The sequence below is a fragment of the Botryllus schlosseri genome, chromosome 9 (genome assembly GCF_051294905.1).
Source record: "Botryllus schlosseri isolate E-star chromosome 9, Bs_hap1, whole genome shotgun sequence".
Classification (NCBI taxonomy): domain Eukaryota; kingdom Metazoa; phylum Chordata; class Ascidiacea; order Stolidobranchia; family Styelidae; genus Botryllus; species Botryllus schlosseri.
In genome coordinates, this window is record NC_137244.1 from 23,097,353 (window position 1) to 23,115,667 (window position 18,315).

At 40.8% G+C, this 18,315-nt stretch overlaps 1 protein-coding gene across 1 annotated transcript; it reads left to right on the plus strand.

Annotated features, from left to right (window-relative positions):
• Positions 1 to 338: 338 nt before the first annotated feature.
• LOC145445986 (uncharacterized) lies at positions 339 to 18,013 on the plus strand. Its single transcript, XM_080324169.1, has 6 exons — positions 339 to 1,436; positions 7,402 to 7,469; positions 10,517 to 11,069; positions 11,870 to 12,188; positions 15,849 to 15,999; positions 16,490 to 18,013. The coding sequence occupies exons 1-6, from the start codon at positions 1,327 to 1,329 to the stop codon at positions 17,038 to 17,040; spliced, it is 1,752 nt and encodes a 583-aa protein (XP_080180295.1). The 5' UTR covers positions 339 to 1,326; the 3' UTR covers positions 17,041 to 18,013.
• The last annotated feature ends 302 nt before the right edge of the window (positions 18,014 to 18,315 follow it).

Genomic DNA, 18,315 nt, shown 5'->3' on the forward strand with positions numbered 1-18,315 from the left:
TTGAGGACCTATCGCAACTCGAAACATAAACAACCTAGCCTTTTGTTGATTTAGTTGTCGATGGGAAAGTCGTCTCTAAAATGTGTAATGCTCAAAGTGCTGTAGAATTATTTAGTTATCTTCGCATTAGCTGGCTCAGTCTGGAGATTGGTACTAATCCGTGAATACGCATGGCACGGGATAGGCGAAGAAGTATAGTATATCGGTATAGCTTCCGTTTGCCTTGAAATCACTATCACAACAATAGATATACACCACAAGAAACCTCCGTTAGGGTATGTTTACACAGTCTTTCTCTCGGACGCTTGGTTTACGCGCGAGGGTGATGATTGTACGATTCACTTCTGCAACAGTATAGAACTTTACCTGGCCGTCTAGAACAGATAAGTAACTAAACCCACTCTTCTAACCAGATGAAATGTATGTGATAGTCACTGACCAGTGCAGTCTGAGTTTCAGTCGGACGTGTAGCCAGACAGGTGCAGGCCTTCTCTAAACTCATAAATATCGCAGTATAGATATAGATGAAGATCTATGTATTGAGTGAATCTGCGGAGTGAGACTTCATAAAATCTCAATCGTAGGCCATATTTGCAAGTATGACTCAGCCTGCAATATTCGGTTATATACTTTACTACTTCAGGCACCCCAAGTCTTATTTACTGCAATTTATACCCAAAATGTACCAATCGAGAACAGAAAATTCGGAACCATATTTTGAACCAATTCATGTGCTACTTCCGTGGGTCTTGTCTATGCCTAATGGTTGTGGCGTTTTAAAAAATAGGCTAAATCACAGTGGCATGTTATGTCTTGTCCAAACTTGGATTCAAAACCGGTTTATTTTTTGGTAATACTCACACAATTAGTAGGAATACAAATGTGCGAATTGTACTCCAAGTTACTTGAATTGGAAGCTGCAGGCGGTGTAGTAGCCTACAACCTCCACCATGGCAAACCGGCTTTTATTTCCGCGAATATCGATTTGGTTGTCCTGTTACATATGCGTCGCGCATACGGTCTTGCGTCATAATTTGGCGTCTTTTGTCGTAATTTGTCTAGCTAGTCTGTTCCAATATATCTTCCTAATCGTTATTATGTACTTGTGAGCCAATGATTCTACTTGATACTGAAATTACCTTGTTTCATGCCTATTATTCCGGATATTAGCTATAGTTATTACTTGATATAGTTTATCTCGATAGAAAGGGTTCATACGAACCATATTATTGAATGGGTAACTCAACGACACTCGTGCCTTCACGAGGGTGCTTGAATCCATCCCATAGTAACCACAACCAGTGAAGTGTTTGGTTGTATATAGTAATGGCGCCGAATAATGATGGTGATTGTGATCGTGAAATGTCAGCCTTGATGACGCACAGCCCTTCGCCGACTCACAAGCTTCGTCGAGGCAAAACAGGGAAAACCAGAAAGTGAGTTGAAATTATACAGGCTTGTTGCATATACTCAATGGGATATGTTTATGAATAAATGTACGATCGGTTCCAACGATTTTCCGCACGATATATGACTGTCGTGGTCATAACTGATTCGGGGATGAATGGTCATGGTCAATTAGTCATGGTGAAACTCAAACATACAAGACGGTTAGATTTTGACGCTACCATGTTCAAGGACATGTAATTACTATACGATTAGCACATTGTATCATGACTGAGCGAGTGGCACCACTAATCAATACATACTTATTGTGTTATTTGCGATGGATAATATATCCTCAATTGTTAGGGATATCTTATGTCTGGAGCCGTGAAACGATTCCTAAACCATATCACATTACGCAATATACAAAAGATTCGTTATTAAATGGTTTAAATGCCCAAGCTAGTCCCAAAGCATTTCATATCTGGCGGCATTGTGGAGATATGTGACCTTTATGTTTTAAATATCGTTCTGATGCCCCTCAAACAATGTGGGTATCCTCTTTTATTAGTTTTGTGTTGCAAAAGTATGTCTGAAACGACAGTCGCCTTGGAACAAGTGTTTCGTTGGGTGTTCTTCCCCGCCTATCAGGTCATAGAAGAATGCGCTCGAGTACCCTTTGTTTACGTTAAAGTTATCAGTGTGATGATAGGTCATCTCAAAACGATACCAACAGTTGAATAATTCTACCATTGGTCACTGATATACGAAACTCCGTCTCTGTTCTATTAAGACGGTGTATGAAAGACACCAAGTCCTGGTGATGCAAGCTTACAGAACTTTACTCACTCATTGCATTGCAACTGGCGGATCTCTGTACTTCTCAGTCGCGACTCCCCGAAAATGTTTATTGCGGCTCTAACCAATTGTTTTGAAATCGGAGGTGTTTCACCTCGGAGTTCATGATTACATATGGATGTTTCATGCTCATGAAACACAACCTCAACAATTTACCAGTTCTCATCCATGAACTGCCAGTTAAACTGCACTCGAGCCACTGCAAAAGAAATACAACACAACGTACTCCGTATCATAGCAGGTCTCTGCTGAAGAGATTCCGTGTCCTAAACATAAACGATATGCGGAAACTAGAAATCGCCAAGTTTATATATCAGTTCCACTACGGTCATTGCCCCGAATATTTCAATGACTTCTTTACCTCGGAAGCTAAAGCGCACAAATACGACTCGCGCGCGACCACGTCGTCCAACTATCATATGATTGACCGAAAAGATCATCGCTCTATCAAATATGCCGGACCTGTGACGTGTGGAACAGTATCCCGCCGGCCTTCCGACAGTCGACGAGCATGTCCACATTCAAGTCGAAATACAAGCAATTTCTACTAAATGAATACTAGTCTGCCCTCAAGATTACCGGACCACGACCTGACCTATCGATCCCGCCTTCCGTGACATGCCACCCCGTTTTTGTCGCTTGCTTTTCCATACTATCTTTTCTTTTACTTTTCCTTCAGTGTACATGCCTCCTCTTTACATCGCCTATAGGCCAAGGTGGGTGTCTGATTTCAAAGACTACTCCAAGTCATTTCGACACCATCCTATCTTTTCATTGTATCGCAATTTTTGTGGTGTATTGAACCGATAAAAATTGCTAATAAACCGAACTGAACTGAACTGAACAAATATATCAACTCTGACGTATGGTCTCATCGTGAATACAAAATTCACAGCATGTGTAAGTGCATGTACAACAGGGGCGGGCAACTTCTCCAAGCGGCGGGCCGGATATAGGAAAATTAAGTACTTGGCGGGCTGGATTGCTGAATAGATACATTATTCGCCCATTTGTCCACATATACAAGGAATAAATCGTATTTAATGAATGTATTTTAACGACAGCAATGCAACTTCAAAGCCATTTCTCGCCAATAATGACGAAGACAATGTTGATTTGAGAACAGCATTGTCATACAGCAGGGGTGGCCAACCTTTTTGTCAGTCACGGCCGCATTTCGACTACTCATGTAGCCTACATCCGCATTCCAGGGCATAGTCGTAATGAACTAGCAGGACGCCAAATACTCATGTTAAAGTGTCCATGTCCATTTCCGGTGAACTCCGTATTAATCTATTAAATAATGTAGACTGTTCATAATCGCGCCAAGCGCGAAAAATTTTTCAGATTCATTCATCAATTTCGTCAATAAAATTAGTAGTTATACATATTATTTCTCCTCCCATGTGATCAGATTGATGAAGGGCTGTTTTCGAAAATTTAGGGCTGGTTATGAAGGATGATGCATCTTCGGGCTGGCCAATTATTATTAGTCACTTTGTTGCATGCTGTTCTTTGCATTTCTCGACCTCCCGTCAGGATTGTCGGTATAGTGAGGAGCACACGATTCCGAGTTGGTATTTCTTCATGAGGCGCATCATTTTCCTCTGCTGTTCGCAACTGTAGCCTACTGTGAGGCTCTGATTGCAAAGTGCGCAACTATATTAAAATCGAAAAATGAAGTCGCATTGAATCGCGCCCTACGCGAAGAAAATTTCAAGAATAATCAAAATCTTTCAAGAAATCGGGAGTCAATTCGTAAATTCAAATTCCATGTCGACGGCCGCTAACACATACTAATTGAATTACGTGTCCAAGGCCGCACAAATTTGGTTCTACGGCGGCAGGTTGGCCAGCCCTGTCATATAGGCACCATCACGTCTGCTTCTCTCTGATCAATCAACACACGGTGCATCCTTCATTAAGATTTCAAGGCGTTCAATAAGCCAGGTACCACAAACTTACCAAGATATCAATGCATTAGGGTTTAGTAGGGGACGAGATAGCGTAGTTGTTAAACTGTGTGGCTTGTCTATCTCGATATTGAATTCATGCGGGCCGCGGCCTCGAAATTTGAAAGTGGCCCACGACCCGTTTTCAGTTGGCCACACCTGGCATAAGCGGTGTCTTACAAAAGCCTAGAAGTGTGCGCCGTGCTACAATTCGGCGGTTACGGAATCAAAAATAAGAAATATCGGTCTGGTGTAATTGACCATTGTCGTCGACAAACACCATGATTACCACAAATGTCATTAGGGTTCAGTAGGCTAGGCCTACATCGTAAATGCCGATAATGCAAGTATTCTCGTTCAGACGAACTTACGCGTAAGCTCCACCCTCGCTCGCTGCGCAGTGCGCATACATGTGTATAATAACATACAGTCACTAATATTTGATGTATGTAAGCAAGTAGTGGGGAATTTCGGAAGATTGGGGCCGGCGGGCCACATTATCATGTAAGACGAAAAACTGTTCGCGGGTCGGACAAAATCCCTTCGCGGGCCGGATCCGGCCCGCGGGCCAGATGTTGCCCGCCCCTGATGTACAATGTACTGTACGTGTACTTGTACATGCGCGACGTGGTCTTTTGTGTGACTGTAATATAAACGGGCCCAAGCTGCGAATTTACAATTTTGAGGTTGGATATTTCGAGGCCGTTTTTTATCTAATCATTTTCAAATAATCAGAGCTGTCGTGGGCAACTTAATTAATCCTGGCGGGCCAGATTTGGGCTATAACCACGAGTTTGACACAACTGTACTGTGTAGGGTTACCATACGGCATACGTCCTCCTTTTTCAGGTTTTTGAGAATGTCCTCCGAGGACGCCTAAATGTCCTCTTTTTTGAGATTTTGTCTTCTTTTTTGAGAATTTTTGTTAAATGTAGGGCAAATTCGACTGAGATACAGGAAATCAGCACTGAACTAACGTTCCGGCGGCTATTTCGGGAGCTGAGCCGGAAAGTTAACTTTTTTTCAGTCAACCGCCTGATAATGTGAAAGAAAAACTGTATTTTGGGCACTGAGCGAGAAGTGGGAAAAATTTACCATTATTTCAAGATTTTCCTCCAATATTCTAAGTTTCAATTTTTTTTAAAGTGTCCTCCTTTCCCGATTCCAAAACATGGTAACCCTAGCACTGGATGACAAGGACTATTTCTCTTTCTCTCTCCCTCAATAAACACACGAATTTGAATCAATTTCTTCTATAAACGATAGCTTACGGCCCCTAGCGGCCCGTATGATCCTAATTCCGCTTCACCAGTCGGCTTTATTCGTCCTTGTATGTAGGGTTGCCATACGTCCGGAATTTCCCGGACATGTCCGGAATTTCACTGTTCAAACTAGCGTCCGGGTGGAATTTCTAAAATATGCCAAATGTCCGGAATTTTGAAGACTTGACGTAGGCTCATAATTTTTTTTCGTAAATCAGCATAAAAAAATATTTTTTGAGAATATTTATGCTGATTCAGGATATTTTTCTTCGCGCTGCGCGCGATTTACTAACACATTTATTGATTTTAATATGAAGACTACAACCATCGCAAAAACTGCAACAAAATATAAATTAAAAATTACCTTCATTTGCTGGAATAGGCCTAATTGTAATCGCAATTATAGGAGAACGGTATATTCCTAGATCGTTAAGGCCGTTTAAATGCTTTATTCAAAGATAGTGGTTCGGAACGAGGGGGTCGTTTGCCCTTTTATTCTGATGTTCGCGAATATGTTGAACGTAATCACCTTCCAAAATAGGCCGTGAGTAAGTCTGGGCAAAGGCGCTGACTTTTTTTAGTAATCAGCTCGTCAAATTTTGATCTGGGCCACGGAACATTTTCAAATTGGAGATGGAGTCGCGACCATAAAAGGTTTGAAACCACTGGATGTGGGGTGCTTATAAAGCTCCATGGTGCGCACCGGCATAAGGCTGATAAACAATCTTATCGGTAGGACATGAACATGACTTAACGATGTGCAATTATGCTCCCTGTTATTTCGAACTCATCATCCTCCACCAACACTACCGCTAACTCTGATCATGTGGGCGGAAAGTAGTATCTATGTAGTAATATATGGAACAACCAATATTATCGACAGAATTCATTCAAATAATTTAACGACCAGATGCATATAGAAATTAGATTCATATAACAAGCTACCCCCCCCCCTCCCCCCGAAGTTGCAGCGATCACCCTATAGTGCGGAAGGGGCTGCAAACGTGTGCTTTCGCTTCCGGTTACACATCACACAGCCACGTACTGCTGAACCGGCTCGTGAGTCGTGACTAGGGCTGGGCAAAATCGAGTACCTGAGTGATTCGATTCTGAATCACGTAATATGCTTCGAGTCGAGTCGAGTAATCGAGTATCACTCATTATGACGTCATACCACAACGCAATACGCCAAAGTTTAAATATGTACCGTTTATGCAACCACTAAGATTATAATGTCTGATATCCATCACATAAACATACTTTGCTATTTTTTCGACTACACCGATTTCATTGCACTTGGTGACAATGTTGTGGGATAATCATGACTTCAGAAATGTGCTACGTCCAGTAACCTTCGTAGCTTTGTACTGTATGTTTCGTGTGCTACGATACCGCCAATCAAGGCCTCAAGGCTTCAACAGTGAAAATTAATATCATAACTATATTTCTCGTTGATAAATTAACTTTCAGTGGTAAGGAACGTATAATTTCAGTACTCGAAAAAATCGAATTTTACTACTCGACTCGAATCATTAAAATTAATACTCGATTCAGATTCGAGTACTCGAATCATTGTGCCCAGCCCTAGTCGTGACCACCTCTGCTCTGCGAGCAAGGCTTTGCTAGTATGACGTCATAACTCGTTTTTTGAAATCCGCTAGTGGGCGCTAAAGAGTGTCCGGAATTTGTGTTGCAGAAATATGGTAACCCTATTGTATAGTATCGCTCATTCAGGTTCGGGGGTCTTTTGTAAGTTATTGAAAGTCTATAATCTTGAAGTTGAAACATTGTGACACGATTTCGCTCGGCAGTCATACCGAATAGCCGAAAAGAGATGGGAAAACACACCCGTCGCAATTACAAAAACACACTACTTGCTACAGTAATATGCGCTTCCCGCCTTTCGACTATGATAAGCCGCTAATAGTTTTATTCTAATTCAGGCGGGGCCGTAACTGGGCGTTGTTTTCGCGATGGAAAACTTCAGAAAGCGAGGATGACGATGATTTAGGTAACGGAAATATCACTCATCTCTTTTTAGTATATTGTTCTCTTCGAATGCACAGTTCAAGGCTTTCCAAACTTTGTTGCCCGCTTCCTCGCCATGATCATTTGATAAACAACAGAAGTAAACCACAATCCCGTCGCAATCAACATAATACTTCCAGTGGAAATATTGTTACATATTGGGAACAGGCTCAAGACTCTCAACTGCGGCTGTAACATGCCTGTATTATAGTGCAAATCAAATAAGTATTGAAGATTCTTTGTTTTCCGATATCAAACTACAACTATATTTATCGCTATAATTGATATTACTGTTTCTGTAGTGAGCTACTCTAGACTATACACACCAAATTAACTTTTACGACGCCATATAAGTACAATGTCCATATCACTTTCGATACCAACATTCTCTCAAGCCATTTCGCGAGGATGACAACTAGGGCTGGGCAAAATCGAGTGATTTTGAGTGATTCGATTCTGAATCACGTAATATGCTTCGAGTCGAGTAATCGAGTATCACTCGTTATGACGTCATAACAGAATGTATTATGTCAAAGTTCAATTATGTACCTTTTATGCGACCACAAAGAATATAATGCCTTGCCTATGGTATCCATCACATTAAAGATAGTTGAGTATTTTTTCGACCATACCGATTTCATTGCACTTGGTGACTATGTTGTGGGATGATCATGACTTCGGAAATGTGCTATTGCCAGTAACGTTCGTTGCTTTGTACTATATGTTTCGTATGCTACGATACGGCCAATCAAGGTTTCAAGGCTTCAACAATGAAAATTAGTATCGAAACTATAATTCTCGTTGATAAATTAACTTTCAGTGGCGAGGAGCGTGTAATTTCAGTCCTCGAAAAATCGTCTTTACTACTCGACCCGAATCCTTAAAGTTAACACTCGATTCAGATTCGAGTACTCGAATCATTGTGCGCAGCCCTAATGACAACACATGCATCCGCATAGCACGAGCAAAAGCGAATTTGAAATTAAAGATTAACTGCCGCGAACCAGTTGACAAAAGATCGCAGGGATCAGCAAACTTATTCCGATTAAAGATTCCCCGGAATATATTAATAGATTATATCTTTAAACGGTAATCATCATCATCCCATATCGTCGCGTAATTGCATTGCATATTATTATACAGTATGCACTGATCCGAATTGACCGTTTAATAGTATATTATGCATTGGTATACCCTCTGCGACCCCCAGTTTGTGAAGCTCTAAAATAAAGTGGTTACTACTAGCTATACTTCATAATTATATTGTAATATATTTTTGTCTTTAGGCTGAGGGTTTGTTCTGTCCCAAAGAAGGCTAAAGCCGACAGAGATTTAGTGGCGACATAATGTAATGGTACGTTTCACAGCCGCAACTGTTCAGACACATAAATATTTTTCTATTACATCATGAATAAAGTATATTTATTGATGATAATCTATATATCATATCACAACAAAACACCGTTATCGTGATTTGTGGATAGAGCGCCACTCACACTTCCGCAAGGGGATAAAAAAATGTATATGTCATACGACACTGATGTTCGGAAAGATAAGTCGACGAATGAAATTGAAACGACATAGATAGACTGTTGATCGATGATATTTCCCGAAATAATATTCATGAACCTAAAATCAGCATCGGCGAAACTTTTTACTGTGTTCGCCATATACATGCGACCAGACACGGGGCGATTATACTGCGACCATCTTATTGATTGCTAGTACAATTGCTACCGAAACACACCCTTACGGTTAGACCAAAACCTCGTAGTAGTAGTACGATTACGATTGCAATTACATGGAAATGTAATCACGATTATTCACGATTACATTCCTTGTGCTTCATGTACTTGGTCCTTAAGCAAATTCAATAAAACTATTGAGATGAGACTGCACCTCGATAAAACATTTTTCAAGTGTGATAACTTCACCGGTGACGATTAATCGCCCGCACCAATTTTACCTGTGGTACTACCCATGCTATATGTTATAAGCAGGCGGTTGATGACAGATTAAAAAACTGACTACAAAGAATGGCGGAATGAGATTGGTACCCGCTTAAAGTAGAAGGATATGTAAGAGTATGAGAATATGACAAAATAAACATGATCAATGGGGAATTTGTGCGGTTTACATCCTCCCCGTCTCGCAGTCTTCTTCCAACGGCGTTTATAGTGTAACTTAACATCAATTTAACAAATTACGATAGTTTGGACAGTGGACTGGACAAGTCTCATAGACCTTTTTAATTGCTGAGAGGTGCTTTTCATTCTCCTGGGAGTTGGCTGTACTTTGGTGAACATAAATATGACAGTATATCGCATATCTGCTGACCACGTGATTTCGTGTGAATATTTAGGTGACTCAATTGATCAGTGTAGTTGTTACTTGAGATGCACGCTAGTAATGAGCTCGAGTCGCAAATATCACCACAATTCCGACGTTTCTATATTCCCAATAACTTAATACATCACACTATCATTCCAATCAGTTTATGTCATAGTCTTTGTAAAGCTAATGATTTAAGTATCGTGTTGTGCAAAATAATCGAAAACGAATATTTTTTGTCTTCAAACTGCAATCGATTACAATTACAAATCACGATTACTCCGTGTCTGCTTCCATTACAGGTTCGATTCTATCCTATTTTATTGACATCCGAATCAGCAATTGTTAGGTGCGTCAATATACCGTTATTTAAATAGGCTAAGACCGAAGTAAAAATATTAGTTTATCGACAATTTAACGAAGTTTGATCAGTAATCACGTCGTCGTCCCCAAAATAGGAACAATTGACTTATTTAGGGCAGATGGAATAACCGTTAATGCTGAAAATTAATCGCAATCAGAGCAATCACGAGAGCGTTGAAACAAGTTACTTGAACACAATTAATACTCCATATACGAGTGCAATCAATTTTCGTTGTCTAATGAAGACTTGGATTGCATCTAAGCCTCTATCTATTTTGTTTTTCCATTGCTATAGCCATGTCATAGCATCAATGTAAGATGAAGCTGTCGTAACAGAACTCTATCGCTGGAGCAAATCGCGTGGTTTGACGTCGAGAACGTTACCCGCCCAGCCGTCGGCATCTCAACAACCCGACAACTCGCAGAAGACATCCCGCATGCGATACAATGATCACTCGGATTCTAAAAGCAATTCCGCCCATCGTCCACCCGCCCATTGCTCCAAGGAAAAAATGAAGCGAGTCGCATCGGCGAATACGATCGCATCGTTGCAAGAAGCCATCTTCTTGACAAAGCTTTGTCCTTCCATAAACGACAAAAGGTCGTTCGTTGACCTTAGCAAAAAGCAAACGTCAGTTGAGAAAACGCGCGAGCACAACTCTGACACCGCTTCTGCAATGAGAAAATCCCAAATTCAGGAGGAACACAAGAGGCAAGAGAACGGTGAAGCTAAAATAAAAAGAGTTGCGTCTCAAAGCTCGAAACAAGACTCTCCGTTACCGCAGCAGGCAACCGCCATCTCGAAACCAACATCTGAGATCAAAGCTTCAGATAGTGTGGTAGAAGAAACAAGCGCTGGAGGGAATAATGAAAGTACTCTTACGAAAGGGTAGGATTTCAATATTTATAACCTCAGGTTATTCGTCATTAACCGCTTTGATATGTTGTACATGATATAACCATTGTTTTGAATATGTTGCTGTGCGACTGTCGTCAAATAGGAGAAATCGCCCGGTAGTTACCTGCCATATCTCAACTTTGCGAGAAAGGAAAGCCCATCGCATGTCGATTATTTACGTATAATGCCTCGTAAACAAGTTATGTAGTTCACTGTATCGATCGCAAAGATGTCTGTACAAAAGGGACCAGCATCACTAATCACTGTGGAACAAATCAAATCGAAGTAACGATTATCGAGTATTACAACCGCCAAATCAAATGCATTACTTCCTCTCACATATCCACATCCAGATTTTTACTGTGATTTTACTATGCAAGGTGTAGCTACATGCCATTTCTATTTTTTTTTTAACAACCAAGGAATAGTAAGAAAACTATGCGTACGGGTACTTAGCACGGAAGAAATGCCCCTAAAGTCTCCAATTCCATTGAGAGTTACGTAATAGTGTTGACGTTACAAAATGAAAAACTAGCAAAGCAGAGTTTGCGCAAGGTATGGTGTGGTGTGGCTGTATTAACCCTGTTGACATAATGCGTTCTATTACATTCAGTTGGTAGGATTATGATGTTGAGAGTAAGTGATATGCTATATTCGTTGAATGAGAACCTCAACGCTATTATATTGGTGAATTTCACAGTGGATATGATGGGTATCTGAAGCCACAACAAAAACTTCGAAATATCGTGTATCTTTAATCTTATCATCTATTGCGCCTTTCATAATAACAGTTCCATGATCGACAATCAACAATCGTCCTCGCCACCAGCCACAGTCTCCCGCGCTACCACGCCGCCGACGATGCAGCCTTTAAAAAAAGAGTGGAGCGCCAGCGTTGAAAACGAAATTCTACAACTCTACGAAAGCACATCGACAGCCCATTCGAACACGCACTTGATCTATACTTGGGCCGCTCCGTCACAAAACTATGCGGCCGCACCACCGCTGCAACAGTCGATTCCACAGACCATCGAACAAAAAATAGAGCAAGCCGATCACACGCCCAGTTACGTGCAAATGCTGGCGAAGATGTTCAAAAACAGAATGCAGGTAATAGTAACAGATAAACGAAGGCTAAGTTTGATTTGGTTGACGAAAACTTCTATCATGACACTCAATAATGCTTCTGATATGACAGATCATGCCCGGCTTGGATTAGGCCTTGGCGTAATAGTTCGTGCATGATTTCTGTTGTTGTTTTGAAATGATACTTAAACATACATACATAAAAGCCTTTTCGCACCACATCCATACTATTAGAGTTGCATTTAGAACGAATGGTTGTTTCAAACTAGGGTTACCATATTTTGAAATCGGGAAAGTAGGACACTTTCGAAATTTTCAGTCTTAGAATACCGGAGTAAAATCCGACATCATGATTGGTTTACTAAAAAAAGGTCGTCGCATCCGTTCGAACCCAGAATTTCCTATTTAGCGTCGTTTTTGCCCATTTTCACTCGAATCTATCCACTATATCTTAGCTCTAAAAGCTGTAAAGGAGGACGAATTGCCAAAAAGTAGAACATTTACGCGTCCTCGCAGGACATTTTCAAAAACCTAAAAAAGGAGGACAAATCCTCCTAAAACAAGACGTATATGGTAACCCTATTTAAAACACTTTGTTTGGAACATGTTTTAAACGATGTTTTAAACAAAGGCCTTTTTAAAAAGCAGTTGTGTTTTTAAGTTGTGTAATTATGCCTTAATTGTGTAAATACTTTACAAAAACATGTTGTATGAGCTACGGACGAAGATTACCAACCGGTATAGAGCCGACGCACACGATATGGAGTGGTTGGAACCCTCGAAATAGTCGGTTCAACAGCTGTAGTACGCATAGATATAGATCATTGGTACGGAATGAACGTTCTGATGATGATGACCAACGACCGTAAAAATGCAGCAAGAAGATGTAGCCCTGGTTAAAGATATTTTTGGTCAGTTATATGACAGGGGTTTTAGCGTATTTCGTCAAAGGAGCTACCGTATATTTACCCTATATTTTCAATTGTGAACATCAATGGACTATGGCGTTACAATTGAATATGCGTGACGCCATAAACTAGAAAAAAAAACATGTTTTAAAATGGGCCTTGTTTTGAACATGTTTGCTTTAAATTGATTTTACTTTAACCACGGTTGCCGTCACTTATCATTCAGCACAACCTTGTGCCAACTGCGCAGTGCCGATCAGTCAAATTCAATTTGATTTGATGAATATCGTAATATTATGAATTAAATTCAGGTATGTTTATCATATCCCATCGCGAATGTCTGTTGCCTCATCATCACCTGCCTGTTTAGGAATTTGATAGATTGCCTTAACCCATGCAGTCGTTTGTAGGCTACATCTTCTTTTCCACGTTGTTGTTTGTGGTATTTATGGTGTTTTATAGAGCTTCTTGGAGGTACAGAACTTCAATATACAATTGGGTAGTATATTCATGTGAAATGAACCCAAATATTTTCGGCTGGCACTCGTCAGGGGTAATCGTCAGCAACTAGTAGAGAATTGGAAAGAACATTGTATTTCAACAAACGACACCGTGAAACTAACGTGATTTTTACAACAACGCAACTGCTCCATTCAATACGTAAAGACGTGCCTCCTGCACTTCAACGAAGTAATGCAGTGTACGAATTTGAGGGCCACTGTGAATGTGGTTACGTAGGAAGAACGTTGAAGCGTTTGCAGGAACGCATAAACAAACACGTCCCTATATTTATTAGAACACGCGCATCGCGCTCGGTGAAAAGCTCACCCTTGACTCATCCGCTTAAGCTTGACGCTGAGCGTTCAAAGGCCATAAATTCTGCCATTGGCAAACATCTTTTGGATAATCCCGCATGTGCGAAAAATTACCGTGACGACAGATTTCGCGTCATCGGGAGGGGCCGCTCACACTTTCATCTGTGTGCCTTTGAGTCGACCTTTATCAAAATACTAGGGATGGTGTGAACCTCTGAAAGGTTCAGGTTCGTGTGAACGCCAACCTTTTTGAAAGGTTCTGTGTGAACACGAACGTGAACCTCGTGACGTCACTTGACGTCATATTGCTAATTCCAACCCTTTCTTTCAATGACGTGATAGCCTAATATGCCCTATATTAATGTACACGATACCTAGCGAAAATTCGGCCCACATAATGCCACAATGCTGAAGTACATATCGGCGTTTTAAACGTCGCTAAATGTATCAACCGCGGTAATCAAAGGATATAATAATTGCATAAAATCAGTACATTCCGTCGCTTTGTCAACAATGTCGACGAGGACTTACCAAGGAATATAAGCTTACGCCAGGGCCTACGATAACTTAAGTTAACTTAAGTTATCGTAGGCCCCGCTTACGCCTTAACGGTCTTAGCCAGACCGGACAATGTGTTCGGAGTCTGAGTATTGCTACATTGATATTGAGCAGAGTGTACAACGGGTTTCTATACTCGCTACCGATACCACAAACAACAAGTTATGCAGCAGTAGCACGCACCTTAATCGCACGGATTTGGTTTTAATGATACAGTAAAGATATGAAGTCAAGATTGACCCAGTACGACCGTTCGATTTTTTACACCAGATAACGATATCAATGTCATTGATTGGTTGACTAAGCATCATTCGCTGACTACGTATATCGATTGCGGGTCAGGCTCACAGCAGAAAGTCACTAAACATTCACAAACGGAAAGCTGGATATTCCGAGAAAATTTTTGCAACAAAGCAAGTAAAACTTTTAAGGTTGTCGAGGTGCATGGTGCATGCTCGTTTAGTGTTGATTTTTTATGCTGCCAGCACCATGCATGGAGTGGCCCGCCGTTGAAATGCAATAAATTTGAGCCAAAGATCTTATAATGGAGTGAAAATTACAATTTACCAAAAGGTTCACAGTGCAGAACCTATCAAGGTTCTGTTGTGAACGCGAACCTCTAAATTTCCGAGGTTCACACACAGAACGCGAACGTGAACCTCACGTTCACACCATCCCTACAAAATACATCAGCTCAAGCCCAACATAAGGAGCTCGTGTATCATCTTAAAATAATATCATTGAACGCTCTCTTATTTGAGATCTCATTTCATGCTGGTGACGTCATATTTCGAGATACGATTGTTGATATACAATGTTCTTTCCAATTCTCAACTAGTTGCTGACGATTACCCCTGACGAGTGTCAGCCGAAAATATTCGGGTTAATTTCAATATGAATTATTGAATATACTATTCATGGTGTTTTGTACTGCAATGGTCTTTTACACCATAACCCATATTCGTTATTTTGATTCCGTAGCTGCCGACTTGTAGCACGGCTCGGTCAGCTTTTAGGCTCTTCATATGATCCCGCGAAGAGTAGGCTAGTTCAACCTCCAGCACTTGGGAAGGAACTTCACGCATTGCAATTCTAGTAGTATCTTGAATTGATAAAATGGTGATAAAATGATTTTTATACTGATGCATACGTATATTTGTGGATGAAAGTTTGTCAGTTCGTTGTTTTACGCTAGTAATAATGAATAGAGCTCTCGCGCAATTGTTCCGACTTATATGATAGGCTTCCGAACCATCGAATTCCCACGGTAAATGATGAATGAAATATTTGTGTCGCAGATTTGGAAGTGTCAACTTGAGGTTAGGCTACATTCTTGTGCTTCTGTCCAAATGTTGCGTAATCTACATACGCGAGAATAAATATAGGATGTCGATGTTTTTCAGATGCGAAAAGAGCGCGAAGAGCGCGTCGAAGAAAATCTGCGCAGAAGTAAACTCACTCTGGACTGCGTCGGTAACAGTAGCGCCTCCACCAAAAGTGACAGCGCTCTTTCGAAACCACAGTTTTGTCCAGCTTTACATCCGCAGCCTCCGTGTGCGTGAGCCCAGTAAACAGTGCTTTCCCTAGAACCGATGATTACTCTTTCATCAACTGATTCCAGGAGCGTGTAGGTTACACACAACGCTGGCGAGATCTGCGCAATCCATATACAACAGTTTGCCCTATATACGCCATTACGCGCCACACATCAACTTGACGATGTGCTTCATCAACACATCGAGCCACCTAGACGTGCCTGTTCCAAAATGATATTCTCTGTCACCGTCATACAGCGTTGAAGTAGTCTTAAAAACGTAACCACTTGAGACAGTAGTGGGAATAAACCAACCAACTGGAGTAATTCGAAAAAGTAGAAGTACTTCGTTACCTATCTATTGGAACATGTGCCATGAAAAGTATTGTGCTCACATTCGAGTGTCGCTATTCATTAGAAACAGATTATTCTGGCCTATAATATAGCGCACTACCAAAGGTATTAATTACTTCGAAAAAATGAATGAATGTATGAATCAATATTTTACAGTATCTAAAGCTCATTTGCGTTATCGACATGTCGCGGAGAAGCGTTCCGGTCGATTGGATGAAGACGGGCGGAATCAGATCGAGATCGCACACACGATACGCATCGATCAGCTGGATGTCGGATATACACACGGCCGATACAGTCAAGCTCTAAAGTTCAATCCCGATCATAGTTTCGGGAAACTTCCCGCAAACTACGGTAAAAACGGAGAGATTGCGAAAGCCGATAATGTCTACCTCAAACATGTAGACGGACAGTGTGCAAATGAAGACGTATCGGTTAAACTTCAAAAACCGACGCCGTATCTCCATCCGTTGAAGCACACTGAGAAACAAGACTCTAAATCGGCTTTGGTCATTGCCAGAAAAGCTCAACAGTGTCTTCCACCCTCTTCTAATGTCAAGACGGTCGAGAAGCATAAAACAACCTTACCTCGTGAATCGGTCGGGCACAGCAATTCACCGGTCAGGTGGTCTACATCCGTTGGTACGCTATATTGTAAACCGCCGGTTGGCCGTATCTTAACGAAACCTCCGGCGCAAAAAGTGTGAATTCAGAAACTGCGGTAAAAAAGATTTCAGATTCGTACCGTCCGACAGGGTTTCGTTCAAAATATTGTATTAAATTTACGATACTTTTGGATCATTGTTTTATCTTTCTTAATACACCAGTGATCAGTACATATTTGATATCTTGTCGTCTAAATGTTCGATTTTATATATATATAGAATTCCATAGCCACACCAGGCACGTGTGAATTATTTGCGCATATTGACAAATGAGAATTTAATTAGCGTTGGTCAGTGATCACTGCGTAATCACAGTATAGGCTACATGAAAATCCCTTACATACAGTTTTGTGGTATTGTATGTAACGTGTTTACGGCGATACCGGAGGGCCTTGATAGCATGCTATAAAATTGCTGCTGATTTTACAAAACACTCAGCAGTTATGAAAATACGATAATTTGTCCTTGCTGGAGGCTGTAAAGTTTTGCGTACGACTCAGATATCATATTCATGAAGTGGCAGTTAGATAATACTGTCTGAGTAGACCTAATCGTTTGTCTTGTACAATGTACACTCGGGGTTAGGGACTTGGTGGCGAACGATGTTCGCCAAAAGTATTGATGAGCTATGAAAAGTTCTATTTTTATCCAGTCTATCTACAGACCCCATTGAAAGCTACGTGCCAAGCGCTTCAGTTTCGATGTCAACGAAGTCGAGATGTCAGCGTATGTTTTTGTTTACATCCGTCAAAATTTCACGTTTCGGCACGGCGTTGGTTATATTCCCGAACAGAATGCCAGTCGTCAAGAAGAATGCACAAATGAATCAAACCGATCGCGTAAATAATGACCTATTGATACGTCCGCGAATTTAGCGTTTAATTGAATTTAACTATCCGTGATTCCTGCCAGCTACAACGCCCGGGGTATCTTTCATCTGCTTAATTTTCTCGCACTATCGGTGATTATTCGATAACTCGGATACTTTAATGAAAAAATACCGAAAGTGGATCTGCGTCATGACTTTCAAACTTAAATTTGGAAAGCCGTTTTTAACTTCATAGCGGTAAGGGCTCATATCATGAATAATAGTTATTTAGAGTAATTGCAAGGGAGGAATATCATTTGCCGGAGGCCATGCTATCGGTTTGAGAAAGATTGCACTTGGAATATATGATGAAAAATTAGCCAATACTTGATGAAACAAGAGTATATATATACTTCTTATTTTGTTCGACGAAGAATAAGCAATCACGAATATTAGATAATTATGGTTAGCAGAGTAAACTAACTTGTTTTTTTGCTGTTTTCTAATAT